At 42.0% G+C, this 15807-nt stretch overlaps 1 protein-coding gene across 9 annotated transcripts in view; it reads left to right on the top strand.

The window, feature by feature from the left end:
• Nucleotides 1-15807, top strand: part of mllt10 (MLLT10 histone lysine methyltransferase DOT1L cofactor) — a 248754-nt gene that overhangs the window by 218684 nt on the left and 14263 nt on the right. For all 9 annotated transcript variants that reach the window (XR_013500066.1, XR_013500065.1, XM_078234429.1 and 6 more), the window contains 2 exons: nt 13819-14007; nt 14132-14220. Coding sequence is in view for 7 of the 9 variants with exons in the window: in XM_078234429.1 (XP_078090555.1) it covers nt 13819-14007; nt 14132-14220 (278 nt within the window). In the remaining 2 variants the exon portion in view is untranslated. The remainder of the gene's footprint in view (nt 1-13818; nt 14008-14131; nt 14221-15807) is intronic.

Here is a 15807-nt window from a genome sequence, read left to right as displayed (position 1 = left end):
ATTATATGGACTTTTAGTCATTTCAGGTATACACACAAGGTTGTTGTAGATTTAAGAAAGCACCATACATAATTCTGATATAGTCATGCATATGAGAACTATGATTAAGCAACTAAAACTGCTGTAAATAAAAATATAGACTGTACCTCCTTCCTCTGCAAAAGAGAGAACTGAGAGATAGCATAATAGACTTCAAAAATTATGAAAGGATTCGATAAGGTAGATGTAGAGAAGATATTTCCATTTGTGGGTGAGTCCAAATTTAAGAGACATAAGTATGAATGTAAAATACTGCAGATTCTGGGAATCTGAAATAAAAATAGCAAATGTTGGAAATTGGCAGCAGTATATGTGGTGAGAGAAACAGATAATGTTACAGGTAGCTGAAACGTTACCATCACACGTAACTATAGGATAGGCACTAATAAATCTAATGTGAAATTCAGGAAAAACGTCTTTATCCAGCGAGAGATGAGGATGGATCTTGCTACCGCATAAAGTAGTGAGGTGCATAGCATGGATGGACAAGCTAGATAAGTACATGAGAGAGAAAAGGGCTAGAAGGAAATGTTGATGGAATAACGTGGAAGGAGGATGATATGGAGCATAAACATCAGACAGACCTGTTGGCCTGAATGACCCTTTTCTGTGTTCTAAATTTCTGTATAATAATTTTTATAGGGCAAGTATCATGTCAAATGGGTGTTGTGCATGTTTTATGTTCCCAATTATCTGGAAGAGAACTGAGTGATAAATTAAGCCATATTGTGGGCGAATATCCGATCGCCCTGAAATAAATTTACAAATCTCCTTTGGAAGTAATTCCCATTACAGCAATGTCTACATTTCCACATAAGATTTTCATTGGGCTTTATTGCATGATGACATGAATTATTCATTTTGTTTTGGGTGTTGGTTTGGTAATGACTATTGACGTGTATGTAAGCTGAATGAGGAAGAAGGTTAGATTGCCATCCTCAATCAAATCATTTTCATATTTTGTATGTATACTATCCTTCCCTTTCACTGATTTGTGCTTTTTCAAAAAAAAGTATTTAATTTAAATTGCTGTTTAATACTCTTTGTTACTGCTTTGATAAACAAAGGAGTCACCCAAGAACATGGACTTATAGGCATGAGGGAGGGGAATTGTGTAATATTTTTAAGCCTAGCCATTTTGTGTTGTGAAGGTACTGCTTATGGTACTTCTCCAGTGCTTTGATGTGCCTGCTGTAGATTGTCCATGTCTTTCAGCATGTAGGAACATGAAGATTACTGTTGTTCTGTAAACCATGACCGTCACCTTGGATTTGAGATCCTGGTCCTCAAATACACTTTGTTTTAGTCAGCCAAAGGCTGAGCTGGCACATAGATGACAAAATTCATCATTGCAGTCAATGTCTGCTTTCATCAGTAAGAGACTCCCAAGATGTGGAAAATAACATTTGCTAGGATCTCGCTATTGATCTTAATCGATAGAGCAGGTTGTGGGAGGTATTATGCTTGATAGCTGATTGGAAAAGTACCCTAATTTTCCGGATGTTTAGTGAAAGTGACCGGAGCTCAGTCTGAGTGAGCGCAAGCGCAAACATCACCTGCATGCTAGAGTTCAGTCACCAAATTTGGTGAGAATTTTGGTTTTGAACAGAAGTGGCATAGGTTGACTAGTTTCTCATCTGTTACGTAAATTATTACCAGGCCTATGGGTAGATTGCTGGAGTTGATGTCCAATATTAGTGAGGAAGATCTCAAGATCCATCAAATCCAGTAGCAAGAAAAGTGGTCCGTAGGCAGGAGGTTAGCTAATGTAAGCCTCTCCCAAGCTAACATGCCCGGTATCAAGGTGCTAATTGCTCAAACCCAGCTCCACAGGAAAGGACAATGTCATTTATATGCCTGACATCAGACTTTTGAAGCAGTAATCTGCCATCCTATTTTTGGTGCCGAAGTGGATGACCTCACATTTGTCCACATTATACTGCATCTGCCATGCATATGCCACACACTCAGCCTGTCCAAATCACACTGAAGCATCTCTGCATCGCCCTCACAGCTCATCCTCCCACCCAACTTTGTCACATAGAAACATAGAAAAACTACAGCACAAACAGGCCCTTCGGCCCACAAGTTGTGCCGAACACATCCCTACCTTCTAGACCTACCTATAACCCTCCATCCTATTAAGCTCCATGTACTCATCCAGGAGTCTCTTAAAAGACCCTATTGAGTTCGCGTCCACCACCCCTGACGGCAGCCGATTCCACTCGCCCACCACCCTCTGTGTGAAAAACTTACCCCTAACATCTCCCCTGTACCTACCCCATAGCACTGTAAACCTGTGTCCTCTCGTAGAAGACATTTCCACCCTGGGAAAAAGTCTGAGTCCGCCCGATCTATGCCTCTCAACATCTTATACACCTCTATTAGGTCTCCTCTCATCCTTCGTCTCTCCAAGGAGAAAAGACCGAGCTCCCTCAGCCTATCCTCATAAGGCATGCCACTCAATCCAGGCAACATCCTTGTAAATCTCCTCTGCACCCTTTCAATCTTTTCCACATCCTTCCTATAGTGAGGCGACCAGAACTGAGCACAGTACTCCAAGTGGGGTCTGACGAGGGTCTTATATAGCTGCATTATTATACCCGGACTCCTAAACTCAATCCCTCGATTGATAAAGGCCAGCACACCATACGCCGCCTTAACCACCACCTCCACCTGTGGGGCCGATTTTAGAGTCCTATGGACCCGGGACCCCAAGGTCCTTCTGATCCTCTACAGTACTAAGAGCCTTTCCCTTTATATTGTACTCCTTCATCCCATTTGTCCTACCAAAATGGACCACGACGCATTTATCTGGGTTGAAGTCCATCTGCCACTTCTCCGCCCAGTCTTGCATCCTATCTATGTCCCTCTGTAACTTCTGACATCCCTCCAGACTATCCACAACCCCACCAACCTTCGTGTCGTCGGCAAACTTGCCAACCCATCCCTCCGCTTCCTCATCCAGGTCATTTATGAAAATGACAAACAGCAGGGATCCCAGAACAGATCCCTGGGGCACATTTGGGGATAATACATTTAATTCCTTCTGCACATTTGGGGATAATCATCTGCAAATTTGGGGATAATACATTTAGTTCCTTCTTCCAAATCATTAATATATAATGTAAACAGTTGGAGCCTTAGCACAGATCCCTGTGATACTCCACTAGTCACTGCCTGCTAATCAGAAGCAGACCTATTTATTCCAACTCTTTGCTTCCTGTCTGCTAACCAGCTTTCTATCCATCTACAAGACCTTACCCACAATCCCATGCGCTTTAACTTTATATAGTAAGTCGCTATATGAGGCCTTGTCGAAAGCCTTCTGAAAGTATATAGATAGGCTGGAAATTTGGGCAAAGAAATGGCAGATGGAGTTCAATCCTGATAAATGCGAAGTGATGCATTTTGGTAGAAATAATGTAGGGAGGAGCTATACGATAAATGGCAGAACCATAAAGGGTGTAGATACGCAGAGGGACCTGGGTGTGCAAGTCCACAGATCCTTGAAGGTGACGTCACAGGTGGCGAAGGTGGTGAAGAAGGCATATGGCATGCTTGCCTTTATAGGACGGGGCATAGAGTATAAAAGTGGGGTCTGATGTTGCAGATGTATAGAACGTTGGTTCGGCCGCATTTGGAATACTGCGTCCAGTTCTGGTTGCCACACTACCAGAAGGACGTGGAGGCTTTGGAGAGAGTACAGAGGAGGTTTACCAGGATGTTGCCTGGTATGGAGGGGCTTAGTTATGAGGAGAGATTGGGTAAACTGGGGTTGTTCTCCCTGGAAAGACGGAGGATGAGGGGAGACTTAATAGAGGTGTATAAAATTATGAAAGGCATAGATAGGGTGAACGGTGGGAAGCTTTTCCCCAGGTCGGTGGTGACGTTCACAAGGGGTCATAGGTTCAAGGTGAAGGGGGGGAGGTTTAACACAGATATCAGAAGGACATATTTTACACAGAGGGTGGTGGGGGCCTGCAATGCGCTGCCAGGCAAAGTGGTGGAGGCGGACACACTGGGAACGTTTAAGACTTATCTAGACAGCCATATGAACGGAGTGGGAATGGAGGGATACAAAAGAATGGTCTAGTTTGGACCAGGGAACGGCACGGGCTTGGAGGGCCGAAGGGCCTGTTCCTGTGCTGTATTGTCCAAAGATGTGCAGGTTAGGTTGATTGGCTATGCTAAAATTGCCCCTTGGTGTCCTGGGATGCGTAGATGAGAGGGATTAGTGGGTAAAATATGTAGGGATATGGGGGTCGGGCCTGGGTGGGATTGTGGTCGGTGCAGACTCGATGGGCCGAATGGCCTCTTTCTGTACTGGAGGGTTTCTATGATTTCTATGATTTTCTTTCTATTGTTATTTGTCAAAGTCTAAATAAACCGCATTCACTGGTTCCCTCTGATCAACTCTACTAGTTCCATCTTCAAAGATTTCCAGTAAATTTGTCAAGCATGATTTCCTTTTCGTACATCCGTGCTGACTTTGCCTGATTATACCATTGCTTTCTAAATGCTGAGTTATGAAATCCTTGATAATGGACTCTAGCAACTTCCCTACCGAGTTAGGCTCACTGGTTCCCTGTTTTCTCTCTAACTCCCTTTTTGAATACCAAGCTTACATTAGCTAACCTCCAATCTGTAGGAACCAGAACCATATCAGAATTTTTGAAAATGACCACTAATGGATCTTCTATTCTTAGGGCCATTTCCTTAAGTACTCTGGGATGAGGATTTTCAGGCCCTGGCGATTTATCCACCTTCATTCCCATTAATTTTCCCAAAACCATTTCACTACTAATACTGATTTCCTCAGCTCCTCACTAAAACTTGTGTTTCTCAGAACTTCCATTACATTATTCATGTCCTCCTTTGTGAAGACAGAAACAAAATACGAATTTGGTTCTCCAGCTAGTTCCTTGTTCCCCATTATGAATTTCCCCTGTTTATGACTGTAAGGGGCCTACATTCCTTTTCGTCAATCTCTTTCTCTTTACATATCTATAGAAACTTTTACAGTCAATTATTATGTTCCCTGCTAGCTTACTGTCATACTCTATTTTCCCCTTCTTAATCAATCCCTTTGTCCAATTTGCTGAATTTTAAACTGCTCTCAATCCACAGGCCTATTGCCTTTTCTTGCCAATTTGTATGCTTCTTCTTTGAATCTAATACTATCCCTAATTTCGCTTGTAAGCCATGATTTGGCCACAGTTCCCGTTCCACTCATGCACCAATAGTGATAAACAACTTTTGCAGTTGTTTGAATTCCTGGGATGGCAGGACTGACGTATGAGGAGAGACTGAGTCGGCCGAATATATTTGCTCGAGTTCAGAAGAATGGGGGGAGACCTCATAGAAGCCTTTAAAATTCTAACAGAACTAGACAGGGTTGATGCAGGAAGGATGTTCCTGATTTTGGGGGAGTCCGGAACCAGGGATTATAGTATAGGGATATCCCTGGGAGGTGTGCCATCATTGATGTCGTCCAAGTTGTAGCGACTTGTGGAGAGAATTCCAAGGTAGGATCTTCGAAGGTGAGACCTAGAGTGCTTTATGAGAGAGACGAGAGTTTCAGTGAGATTGGTTGTCTCAGTTTTACCAATGTTTGGGTGTAAGATAGATATTGTACATTGTTTAATCTTTTTTTGACTTGTGTAGTATTGTATATTTTTAGTTGTTCAAAACCTGTGGAATCTTGTGGTTTTATTCACTCAGTAAGTGTCTTGAATCGCAAAATTTGTCTACTTTAAGCAAAGTGTTATTGGTCCTTAACTGAATCTTACTAACAATTTGGGGATCTGGCCAAGAAGCATAACACATGGCACAATTAAATGAATACATAACTAGTACACTCCTTATGTTGTCTATCTGGACTTTCAAAAGGCCTTTGACAAGGTCCCACACAAGAGATTAGTGAGCAAAATTAAAGCTCATGGTATTGAGGGTATGGACATGGATCGACATGGATAGAGAACTGGTTGGCAGACAGGAAGCAGAGAGTGGGAATAAATGGGTCCTTTTCAGAGTGGCAGGTAGTAACTAGTGGGGTACCACAGGGTTCAGTGCTGGGACCCCAGCTATTCACAAATATACATTAATGATCTGGATGAAGGAATTGACTGCAATATCTCCAAATTTGCAGATGACATTAAGCTGAGTGGTAGGGTGTGCTGTGAGGAGGATGCTAAGAGACTGCAGGGTGACTTGGGCAGCCTAGCTTAGCGGGCAAATATTTGGCAAATGCAATATAACGTGGATAAATCTGAGGTTATCCACTTTGGTGGCAAAAAGAGGAAGGAAGATTGTTATCTGAATGGTGGCAGTTTAGGAAAAGAGGAAGTGCCAACGTTACCTGGGTGTCATGGTGGAACAGTCGCTGAAGGTTGGCATGCAGGTACAGCAGGCGGTGAGGAAAGCTAATAGCATGCTGGCCTTCATAGCAAGAGGATTAGAGTGTAGGAGTAAGGATGTCTTGCTGCAGTTATACAGGGCCTTCATGAGGCCGCACTTTGAGTATTTTGTGCAGTTTTGGTCTCCTAGCCTGAGGAAGGACATTCTTGCTATTGAGAAAGTCCAGCAAAGTTTCACCAGATTGACTCCTGGAACGGCCAGACTGACATATGAAGAGAGACTGGATTGGCTGGGCTTGTACTCAAATTGAGAAGAATGAAGGGATCTCATAGAAACAAACAAAATCCCGATAGGACTGAATAGGCTAGATGTGGGAAGGATGTTCCCAATGTTGGGGAAGTACAGAACTAGGGGTCACAGTCTAGGAATAAGGGGTAAGCCATTCAGGACTGAGATGAGGAAGAACTTCTTCATTCAGAGTTATGAACCTGTGGAATTCTCTACCACAGAAAGCTATTGGAGCCATTTTGTTAAATATGTTCATGAGGGAGTTGGACATGGCCCTTGTGATTAAAGGGATCAAGGGGCATGGAGGGAAAACGGGAGTGGGATACTGAAAGTCAGGATCAGCCATGATCGTATTGAATGCTGCTGCAGGCTCGAAGGGCCGAATGGCCTACTCCTGCACCTATTTTCTGTTTTTTTTTACGGTAGTAATGATGCCAAGTCCCATTTGACACTGCATTCTCTGTTTCTATTAATGGACTAAAGCTTATTGTGGCTAGTATAGTTCTGTTAGACTGATTATTATCAGCACCTTCAACTTCTGAATTCTGTCTTATGTCCAAAACTTGCTCATCCACTTTGGGCAGTACATCACATAATGATGTTTTGAGTCATATCTAAAGCACCTGTTAACTGTTCCCGAGGCATTCCTATGGTTAATTTGTCTATTATTGCTACTCCAATCCTGTCAGCTGCCATTTCTGCTAAAAATGCCTTCTGTCCTCATTCCTTCTGTTTGTAATTCCTCTGGTACTGTCACCTGCCGAACTATCTAGAAATGCTGCAATCCTTTGTAACACTGCAGAGTGTTCCATTTGCCCCATCAAGGCTGCTGGAAATGACTGCTTCCCCAGGATTTTTCTAAACACAGCATACATTTGATCCAGAAGAGTATCTACTTCTGAGAACCGAATGCAAGTTAAGGCCAGGAGCCTATCCATGTGAGACACCTTAGCACTGCACAGCAATTTAAATGCAAGCACTGATTAGGGAATCTCAAAATTCAATTTCTGTTAAAGTCCATGATATGTTCCTCCATGAAAAGGCCATCCTTCTTTGAAAGTTTATCAAAGTCCATGGTATGGCTCCTGCTCTGACCAAGACTGCTAGAACCTACAAAGGGTTGTGAACGTAGCCCAGTCCATCACACGAACCAGCCTCGCATCCATTGACTCCGTCTACACTCCCACTGTCTCGGGAAAGCAGCCAGCATAATCAAGGACCCTATGCACCCCAGATGTACTCTCTTCCACTTTCTTCCATCGGGAAAATTTAAATTTAATTGGGAGAACGATTTACACAGATGATTTGGAGTTGGGGACCAAGTGTAGTGTGTCAAAATTCGCAGATGACACTAAGATGGGTGGAAGAGCAAAGTGTGCAGAGGATGCTGAAAGTCTGCAAAGGGATATAGATAATCTAAGTGAGTGGGCGATGGTCTGGCAGATGGAGTACAACGTTGGTAAATGTGAGGTCATCCATTTTGGTAGGAATAACAGTAAAATGGACTATTATTTAAATGGTAAAAAATTGCAGCATGTTGCTGTGCAGAGGGACCTGGGTGTCCTTATGTAGGAATCTCAAGGAGTTGATTTGCAGGTGCAGCAGGTAATTAAGAAGGCAAATGGAATTTTGTCCTTCGCTAGAGGGATGGAGTTTAAAAACAGTGAGATTATGTTGCAGCTGTATAAGATGCTGGTGAGGCCACACCTGGAGTACTGTGTACAGTTTTGGTCTCCTTGAGAAAGGATATACTGGCACTGGAGGGGGTGCAGAGGAGATTCACTAGGTTGATTCTGGAGTTGAGAGGTTTGGCTCATGAGGAGAGACTGAGTAGACTGGAGCTATACTCCTTGGAATTCAGAAGAATGAGGGGAGATCTTGTAGAAACATACAAGATTATGAAGGGAATAGATAAGATAGAAGCAGGGAAGTTGTTTCCACTGGCGGGTGAAACTAGAATTAGGGGGCAGAGCCTCAAAATCAGGGGAAGCTGATTTAGGACTGAGTTGAGGAGGAACTTCTTCACACAAAGGGTTGTGAATCTGTGGAATTCCCTGCCCAGTGAAGCAGTTGAGGCTACCTCATTGAATGTTTTTAAGGCAAGGATAGATAAATTTTTGAACAGTAAAGGAATTAAGGGTTATGGTGAGTGGACGGGTAAGTGGAGCTGAGTCCATGAAAAAATCAGCCACGATCTTATTGAATGGAGGAGCAGGCTCGAGTGGCCAGATGGCCTACTCCTGCTCCTAATTCTTATGAAAAAGGTACAAAAGTCTGAAAACACGCACCAATAGACTGAAGAATAAATCTTTCTCTTCTCCCTACCTGGAACTGCAACATTATATTCTGCACCTTACCCTTTCTTGTCTCCATTTTACCAATGTTTGGATGGATTGTTGAGAAATCTGTGACTCTGTTTTGGTTGCATTTAGCATTTATTGTGCAGTGTGCTATATTCCACTACAGTTTGTCTGTTAATTCATGTGTACTTTCCATTAACCCTGAACGGCATGTTTTGTCTGTGTATGTGCAAGAAACAATACTTTGACTCTATCCTAGTACATGTGACAAATCAAATCAAAAAGTTCATGCCTTATAGGCACCTGATAGACCATCTTTCTGGTAAATTCCATGAAATTTGATAGAAGTTCCAAATTGACAGGCATCCAGTTCACAAAATACTCCACATATGATTTTACTTTTATTAGGAAGCAATAATGTCAAGATCATACCTACTTTTCCTCTTCAGTAGGGATTTAACCCATGTTCACATATCAATTTTTCTACTGGTCCTAAGAACATCAGTGGGTAATCAGACCCTAACAATTTACCCTTCCTTCCTGCAAAGCCGTTTTTCACAAAAGTAACTTGGATTACAATCTTGGGGAAAAAAACGTTTCCAGCCTTCATCTGTAGGCAACCATTCTCTGTGACCATATACCAGTGATCCTACCATTTAGCACTTTGGCTGGCAATTCTTAGTTGGCAGACCTTCTGCCCCAGGGGCCTTGATTTTGGCAAAAGGCGCTTAATCCGGTGGGTCTTTTCTCTTCAACTGCTAGCCGAGACCCCTGTGATCTCCACATGATCAAGCTTGATGTGAAAGCTGTGCAAAGGGCACAGAAGACGTTTAACAGAATGAGGGATGATATAAACTGGAGAAACTGGGGTTGTTCTCCTTGGAGCAGTGAAGGTTAAGAATAGATATGGTTGGGGTGCATAAAATTATGAAGGGTTTAGAGAGAGTAAATAAATAGAAACTGTTTTCAGTGGCTGAAGAATTGATAACCAGAAGAGATAAATTTAAGATGATAGGCAAGGGGGCATGAGAAAAAACACTTCATGCTACAAGTGGTTTAGAATTGGAATGCATTGCCTGTTGGGTAGTAGAAGCTGGATAAATTCATTCAAAGAATCCCTACAGTGCAGAAGAGGGCATTCGGCCCATCGAGTCTATACCAACTCTCTGACACTATCTTATCTAAGCCCCCTCTCCTGTCCTATCTCTGTAACCCCACACATTTCCCATGGCTAATCCATCTAACCTGCACATTTTGAACTGAGGGGGGAAACTGGAGCACCTGGAGGAAATCCATGCAGCCATGGTGAGAACATGCAAACTCCGCACAGTCACCCAAGGCCGGAATTGAACCAGAGTCCCTGGAGCTGTAATGCAGCAGTGCTAGCCACTGTGCCAACCAAATAGTTGAAGGAGAAAAAAAATTAGTTACAATGGGAAAAGAGCCAAGAAGTAGAACTAATTGGATTGCTGTTCAAGAGCTGGCGCAGATTAGATGACCCGAATGGCTGTGCTGTGTTGTACTATAATTGACCTGTTTTTGAGAGGTATGGTTGCTTCCACTGGTGCCAGCCATCGTTCAGAACCATGTTCAAATGTAAAGCTTAATCATGATTGCCAGCAGAATATTTGACAGAGGGCCATTACTTCTGAGTCTAATCTTGTACTTTCACAATGTTCATGTTGTTACACTACCCAACAGAAATTACTGTAGCAATCAGGACCCGAATGAGGGCTGATTGTTCATTTGCCACTTGATTTCAGTTTTAACCAATTCCATGCTGAGATTCAACAGCTCAGCATAAACCTGTGACCTGCATGGCACAACTATTCACTGGATGAACTTGTTGAAGTAGCAGGAGAAACTAATATTTTGTTGGATTTTTCACCTGACAATTGATGTTTTGTCACCCTTTGTAATTTAAAGGCTTGGAACCATTTGTGAACCTTGTCAGATTTTGATCTCCTTTTAGTTGCACTTCATGTAACCAAAATAAAAAAGACTTACAATTCAGTAGCCAGTGTGTACAAATGTTCAGTTTTTACCCAGTAAATGTTTAGTTCCTTTCTTTCCCCTTACTTTGACCTGGATTTGATTCTTTTTAAACTAGCAAGTTTGCAGGAAATTATAAAGCAAAATCGAAAAGAAACCCAATACCTGTAAATTAGCATTTGTTTTTGGAGAAAAATTAAGTTGAACTTCCATTTTAGATAAGATGAATATTCTTATCATTGGATTTAAAGTAAGCCTACCGTTACTATATGAAATCAGTGAAGCTACAGGACACACAAAGCATATCTTTTCTATATATCTTTTCAGTAACCCGGGACCAACCACCGCAGAAATGGACAGTGTGGAAGGATGTTGCAGGTTACAGAGGGACATAGATAAGCTGCAGAGCTGGGCTGAGAGGTGGCAAATGGAGTTTAATGCGGAAAAGTGTGAGGTGATTCACTTTGGAAGGAGTAACAGGAATACAGAGTACTAGGCTAATGGTAAGATACTTGGTAGTGTGGATGAGCAGAGAGATCTCGGTGTCCATGTGCATAGATCCCTGAAAGTTGGCACCCAGGTTGTTAAGAAGGCGTACAGTGTGTTAGCTTTTATTGGTAGAGGGATTGAGTTTCAGAGCCATGATGTCATGTTGCAGCTGTACAAAACTCTGGTGCGGCCGCACTTGGAGTATTGCGTACAGTTCTGGTCGCCGCATCATAGGAAAGATGTGGAAGCATTGGAAAGGGTGCAGAGGAGATTTACTAGGATGTTGCCTGGTATGGTGGGAAGGTCTTGTGAGGAAAGGCTGAGTGATTTGAGGCTGTTTACGTTAGAGAGAAGAAGGTTAAGAGATGACTTAATAGAGGCATACAAGATGATCAGAGGATTAGATAGGGTGGACAGTGTGAGCCTTTTTCCTCGGGTGGTGATGGCTAGCACGAGGGGACATAGCTTTAAATTGAGGGGTGATAGGTATAGGACAGATGTCAGAGGTAGGTTCTTCACTCAGAGTAGTAAGGGAGTGGAATGCCCTGCCTGCAACAGTAGTGGACTAGTCAACATTTAAGGGCATTTAAATGGTCATTGGATAAACATATGGATGATATTGGAATAGTGTAGGTTAGATGGGCTTTAGATTCGTTTCACAGGTTGGCGCAACATCGAGGGCCGAAGGGCCTGTACTGTGCTGTTATGCTCTGTTTTCCATCGGTGGACTTGTCCACTATAATCCAATCACCCTGTTTTTTCTCATTCTTTTTCTATTCTTTTCAAAAATGCATCCAGTTCTGTTTTAAAAGATATCATTTGTTGTGCATTTCATGTTCAAATAAACCTGTTAAAATAAAGTGTTGAAATATTTCATCTAATTTTACCCCTTTGTCACTCTTGAGATAACCTAAGTCTATATCCTTTTATTAACAATTTATCAATCAGTGGAAGCAATCTATCATTATTTACCCTGTAGCATGATGGGTATCCACAAAGACACCAGCAAACCTGATGGTTTTTTTAAAAAAAGGCTACGTCTGTATCAGCACAGTATGTGCAGTGAAGAACAGGCACAGGACCTGATGGGACAGTGGCTGTTGCTATGCCTTAAACAGACAATGATTGAACACAGACCCCTGTGTGTTGAGCTCCTGAGAGAAATATGACCGAGAGAGACACGATTCGCTGAGCCTTGGTGACCAAAAAGACAGTGATTGATCAGTGCCTGTCCTATGAGTATGTGACTGAAGGCACATCAGTGCCAGCAGGATCTCTATAAGGAGAAACAAAGAAACATTGGCAGCAGTAACCCAGGACCAACCACCGCAGAACAAGCAACGAGACCCCAAGTCCAGGACTCGGACATCTCGGAACAAAATCCACCGGGAGGGAGTCTGATCACCTCACCTCGCCATGGGTAGTATCTAAGTTCAAGTCGTGAGTTTGGATATTTGTATGAAGCTTTTTGCTACCTTTTGACTACTTTATGTCTAGCAAAGTAGGTTAGAGGTTGGATACTTTGTGCATTACAAAGCAAGACAGAGGTTGAATATTTTGTATGTAACAAAGTTTTGATACCTTTTGTGGTGAAGTTTTGATACTTTTGTGGTAACTTGGGTAGGGTACAATAAAGGAGATTGTTGTACAATAATTTGAGAGTTTGAGTGTCTTTGTCCATAACGCCAGTTGACCCCATATCTGAAGGACAGCAACCCTCTCTAAACATTCCACAATCTTAATAACATCTGCTGGATCCCCAAACATTAACCTGTTTCAGCTAAAGAAGTCCCAATTTTGAAGGAACCTTTCTCTGTAACAACAGGATAGGATTGTTCATCCTCTCTCCTAAAATGGAGGTTTCGTTTAATTTTGTTCTCCAAGAATGAATGTTAATTTATAAGGTGTAATATAATACTTTTTAATTTCCTGCAAACTTGTTTTTTTCATTTCTTATATAATTATGATTTTTCCTTACTGTACCCTTCCCATGTCTCTGATATCTTCCCTATACTGTGATGTCCAAACAAACATACAAAACCAACTGTGGCCTAACGAGAGTGTTAGACAAATTCAGCATCACAACTTTTGTAATCACTGCTCCTTACATAAAACCAGAACTCGATGTTTGCATGCCCAACTTTAAAATTCTATTTTTCTGCATCCTTCCTTGTCTTTTCCTCCACTTACCAGGAATCTTACCAGTTACTATGTTCTTCCATTCACTAAAATGTACTACCTTCCATTTCTTTGCATTGATTTTTTTTTAATGGTCTGTTTCTTGAGGTTTGTGTTATTGGTGCGATTTTTCAGTTATTAACACCGTTTAATTGATTTTTTGTTTGAATAGTTATGGGAATGTTGAAATCACTGCATCAACTTCAAGTTGAAAATCGGCAACTAGAGGAGCAAATTAAGAATTTGACGGCTAAGAAGGAACGCCTCCAGCTACTAAATGCTCAGCTTTCAGTACCTTTTCCTGTCATGAGTTCAAATACCAGTCCAACAACTCAAATACATCCATTCACAGTACAAACTGGTAAGTGACATTCTGTTTCATATGCTTGTGCATGTGATGCTAAAATTAATCTGACAAGTGATATTATTTGCAATTAAAAATACAATTTTTGTTAAAAATTCAATTTTAATGTATTCTCTTATAGTCCACAATGCAGCTTCCTTGCACAGCAGTAAAGGTCCCCATCTGAACAACAGTTTTCTGCCTGAAAGCACACTTGCAATGCCAATCCAGGTGTTTCTTATTTATTACTTTTACTTTGTATTTGAGATAATTATTTATGTCATTTTCATTATACTGGACAGACTAACTCCAAAGTCTAAATCGTTGACTAGGCAATTTATGATTTTCTTGTCTTTGTTACCTCATCGTCACATGCCCGCCTCCAGCCCTATTGCCATTCTCTTCAAACTCTGGGTGGAGAAATCCTTTTCTCTTCTACCCCACACAGCTAGTCACACACTCTCCTATTCCTTTTCCACTGACCCTTATCTGCTATGACTCAAGTGATCAAGTGATTCATGTAAATTGAGTTTGTGTCTTTATATGCCCTGTTTGTGAACAGAATTCCCACTCGCCTGAAGAAGGAGCTTAAGGCTCCAAAAGATTGTGGCTTTTGCTACCAAATAAACCTGTTGGACTTTAACCTGGTGTTGTTAAACTTCTTACTGTGTTTCAAGTGATCTACTCAGTAGCTCTTCTACCTTTGATGTTTTGATCCTAATTCTCTCCCAGCCTTCCTCCCCCCGGCGTACATCCTGAAATCTGAAGGCTTCAGATTCAAGCTAACCTGCTGAATATCTGATCTGATCATCCACTGCTACATTTTTATTGACCATCTTAAGCAATATCATGTCTCCTGCTCTACAGCTAAATTCTCCTTTTGATACTGGACGATAAGAAATACCCAGAGCCCTCTTCTCTGTTCCACTGACCCACCTCCTGCACCACTTGTAGCACCAAGTTCAGTGGTCTTCAATGGGCTTGCCTGTCTCAAAGATAGGTATTTTTTATTCCCATGTTGTTCTCGCATTCCTTCTACTCCAGGTTCATCTTCACCAAACAACTCGTACTGTATTGGATCTCAATCTCCATCCAGTTCCAGACTGTTCAACTGTTTTATCTTGTGCCAATGCTTGCAGATACTAAGAGCTCTTTTCTATAGGCACCGCTGCTCCCCTTTTAAAACTGCCATCACTGTCTTCTCAAGAAGTCCACCCTGTACTGGGTACCACGGTGGCAAGGTGGTTAGCACTGCTACCTCTCAGCACCAGGAACTGTTTAATTCCAGCCTTGGGCGATTGTCTGTGTGGAGTTTGCATGTTCTCCCCATGTCTGCGTGGGTTTCCGGGTGCTTTTGTTTCCTCCCATTGTCCAATAATGTGTGGATTAGGTTGATTGGCCATGCTAAGTTATCCTTTAGTGTCAAGGGAATCAGCAGAGTAAATATTTGGGTTAGGGTATGGGTAGGATCGTTGTCAATACAGGCTCGAAGGGCTGAATGGCCTCCTTCTGCACTGTAGGGATTCTATACTTCTATACTTAGCCCCTCCAATTAATGTCCCTTATCTGACCTCCCCTTCTGATGTGAATATTCTCCATCACAAAACTCCATTTACTTATCTCAAAATTTCCTATTCAAATTCCCTCTGTCAATTTTTCACCTGGCCTACAATCTCACGATTAGTCTGCTAAGCTGCTAACGCTGTGACCAAGGCCATTTTATCTGGCTTGGCTGTTTGGTCAGGCTAAATTAGACATTGTATAAATTCGGAGTCCTGTTTCAGCAAGCTCTGAACTTTTCATTCTCCATATTCTAAT

Source organism: Mustelus asterias, chromosome 2, assembly GCF_964213995.1.
Source record: "Mustelus asterias chromosome 2, sMusAst1.hap1.1, whole genome shotgun sequence".
NCBI classification, from domain to species: domain Eukaryota; kingdom Metazoa; phylum Chordata; class Chondrichthyes; order Carcharhiniformes; family Triakidae; genus Mustelus; species Mustelus asterias.
Note: the sequence above shows the minus strand (reverse complement) of the source record. Positions and strands in the feature narration are given on the sequence as shown.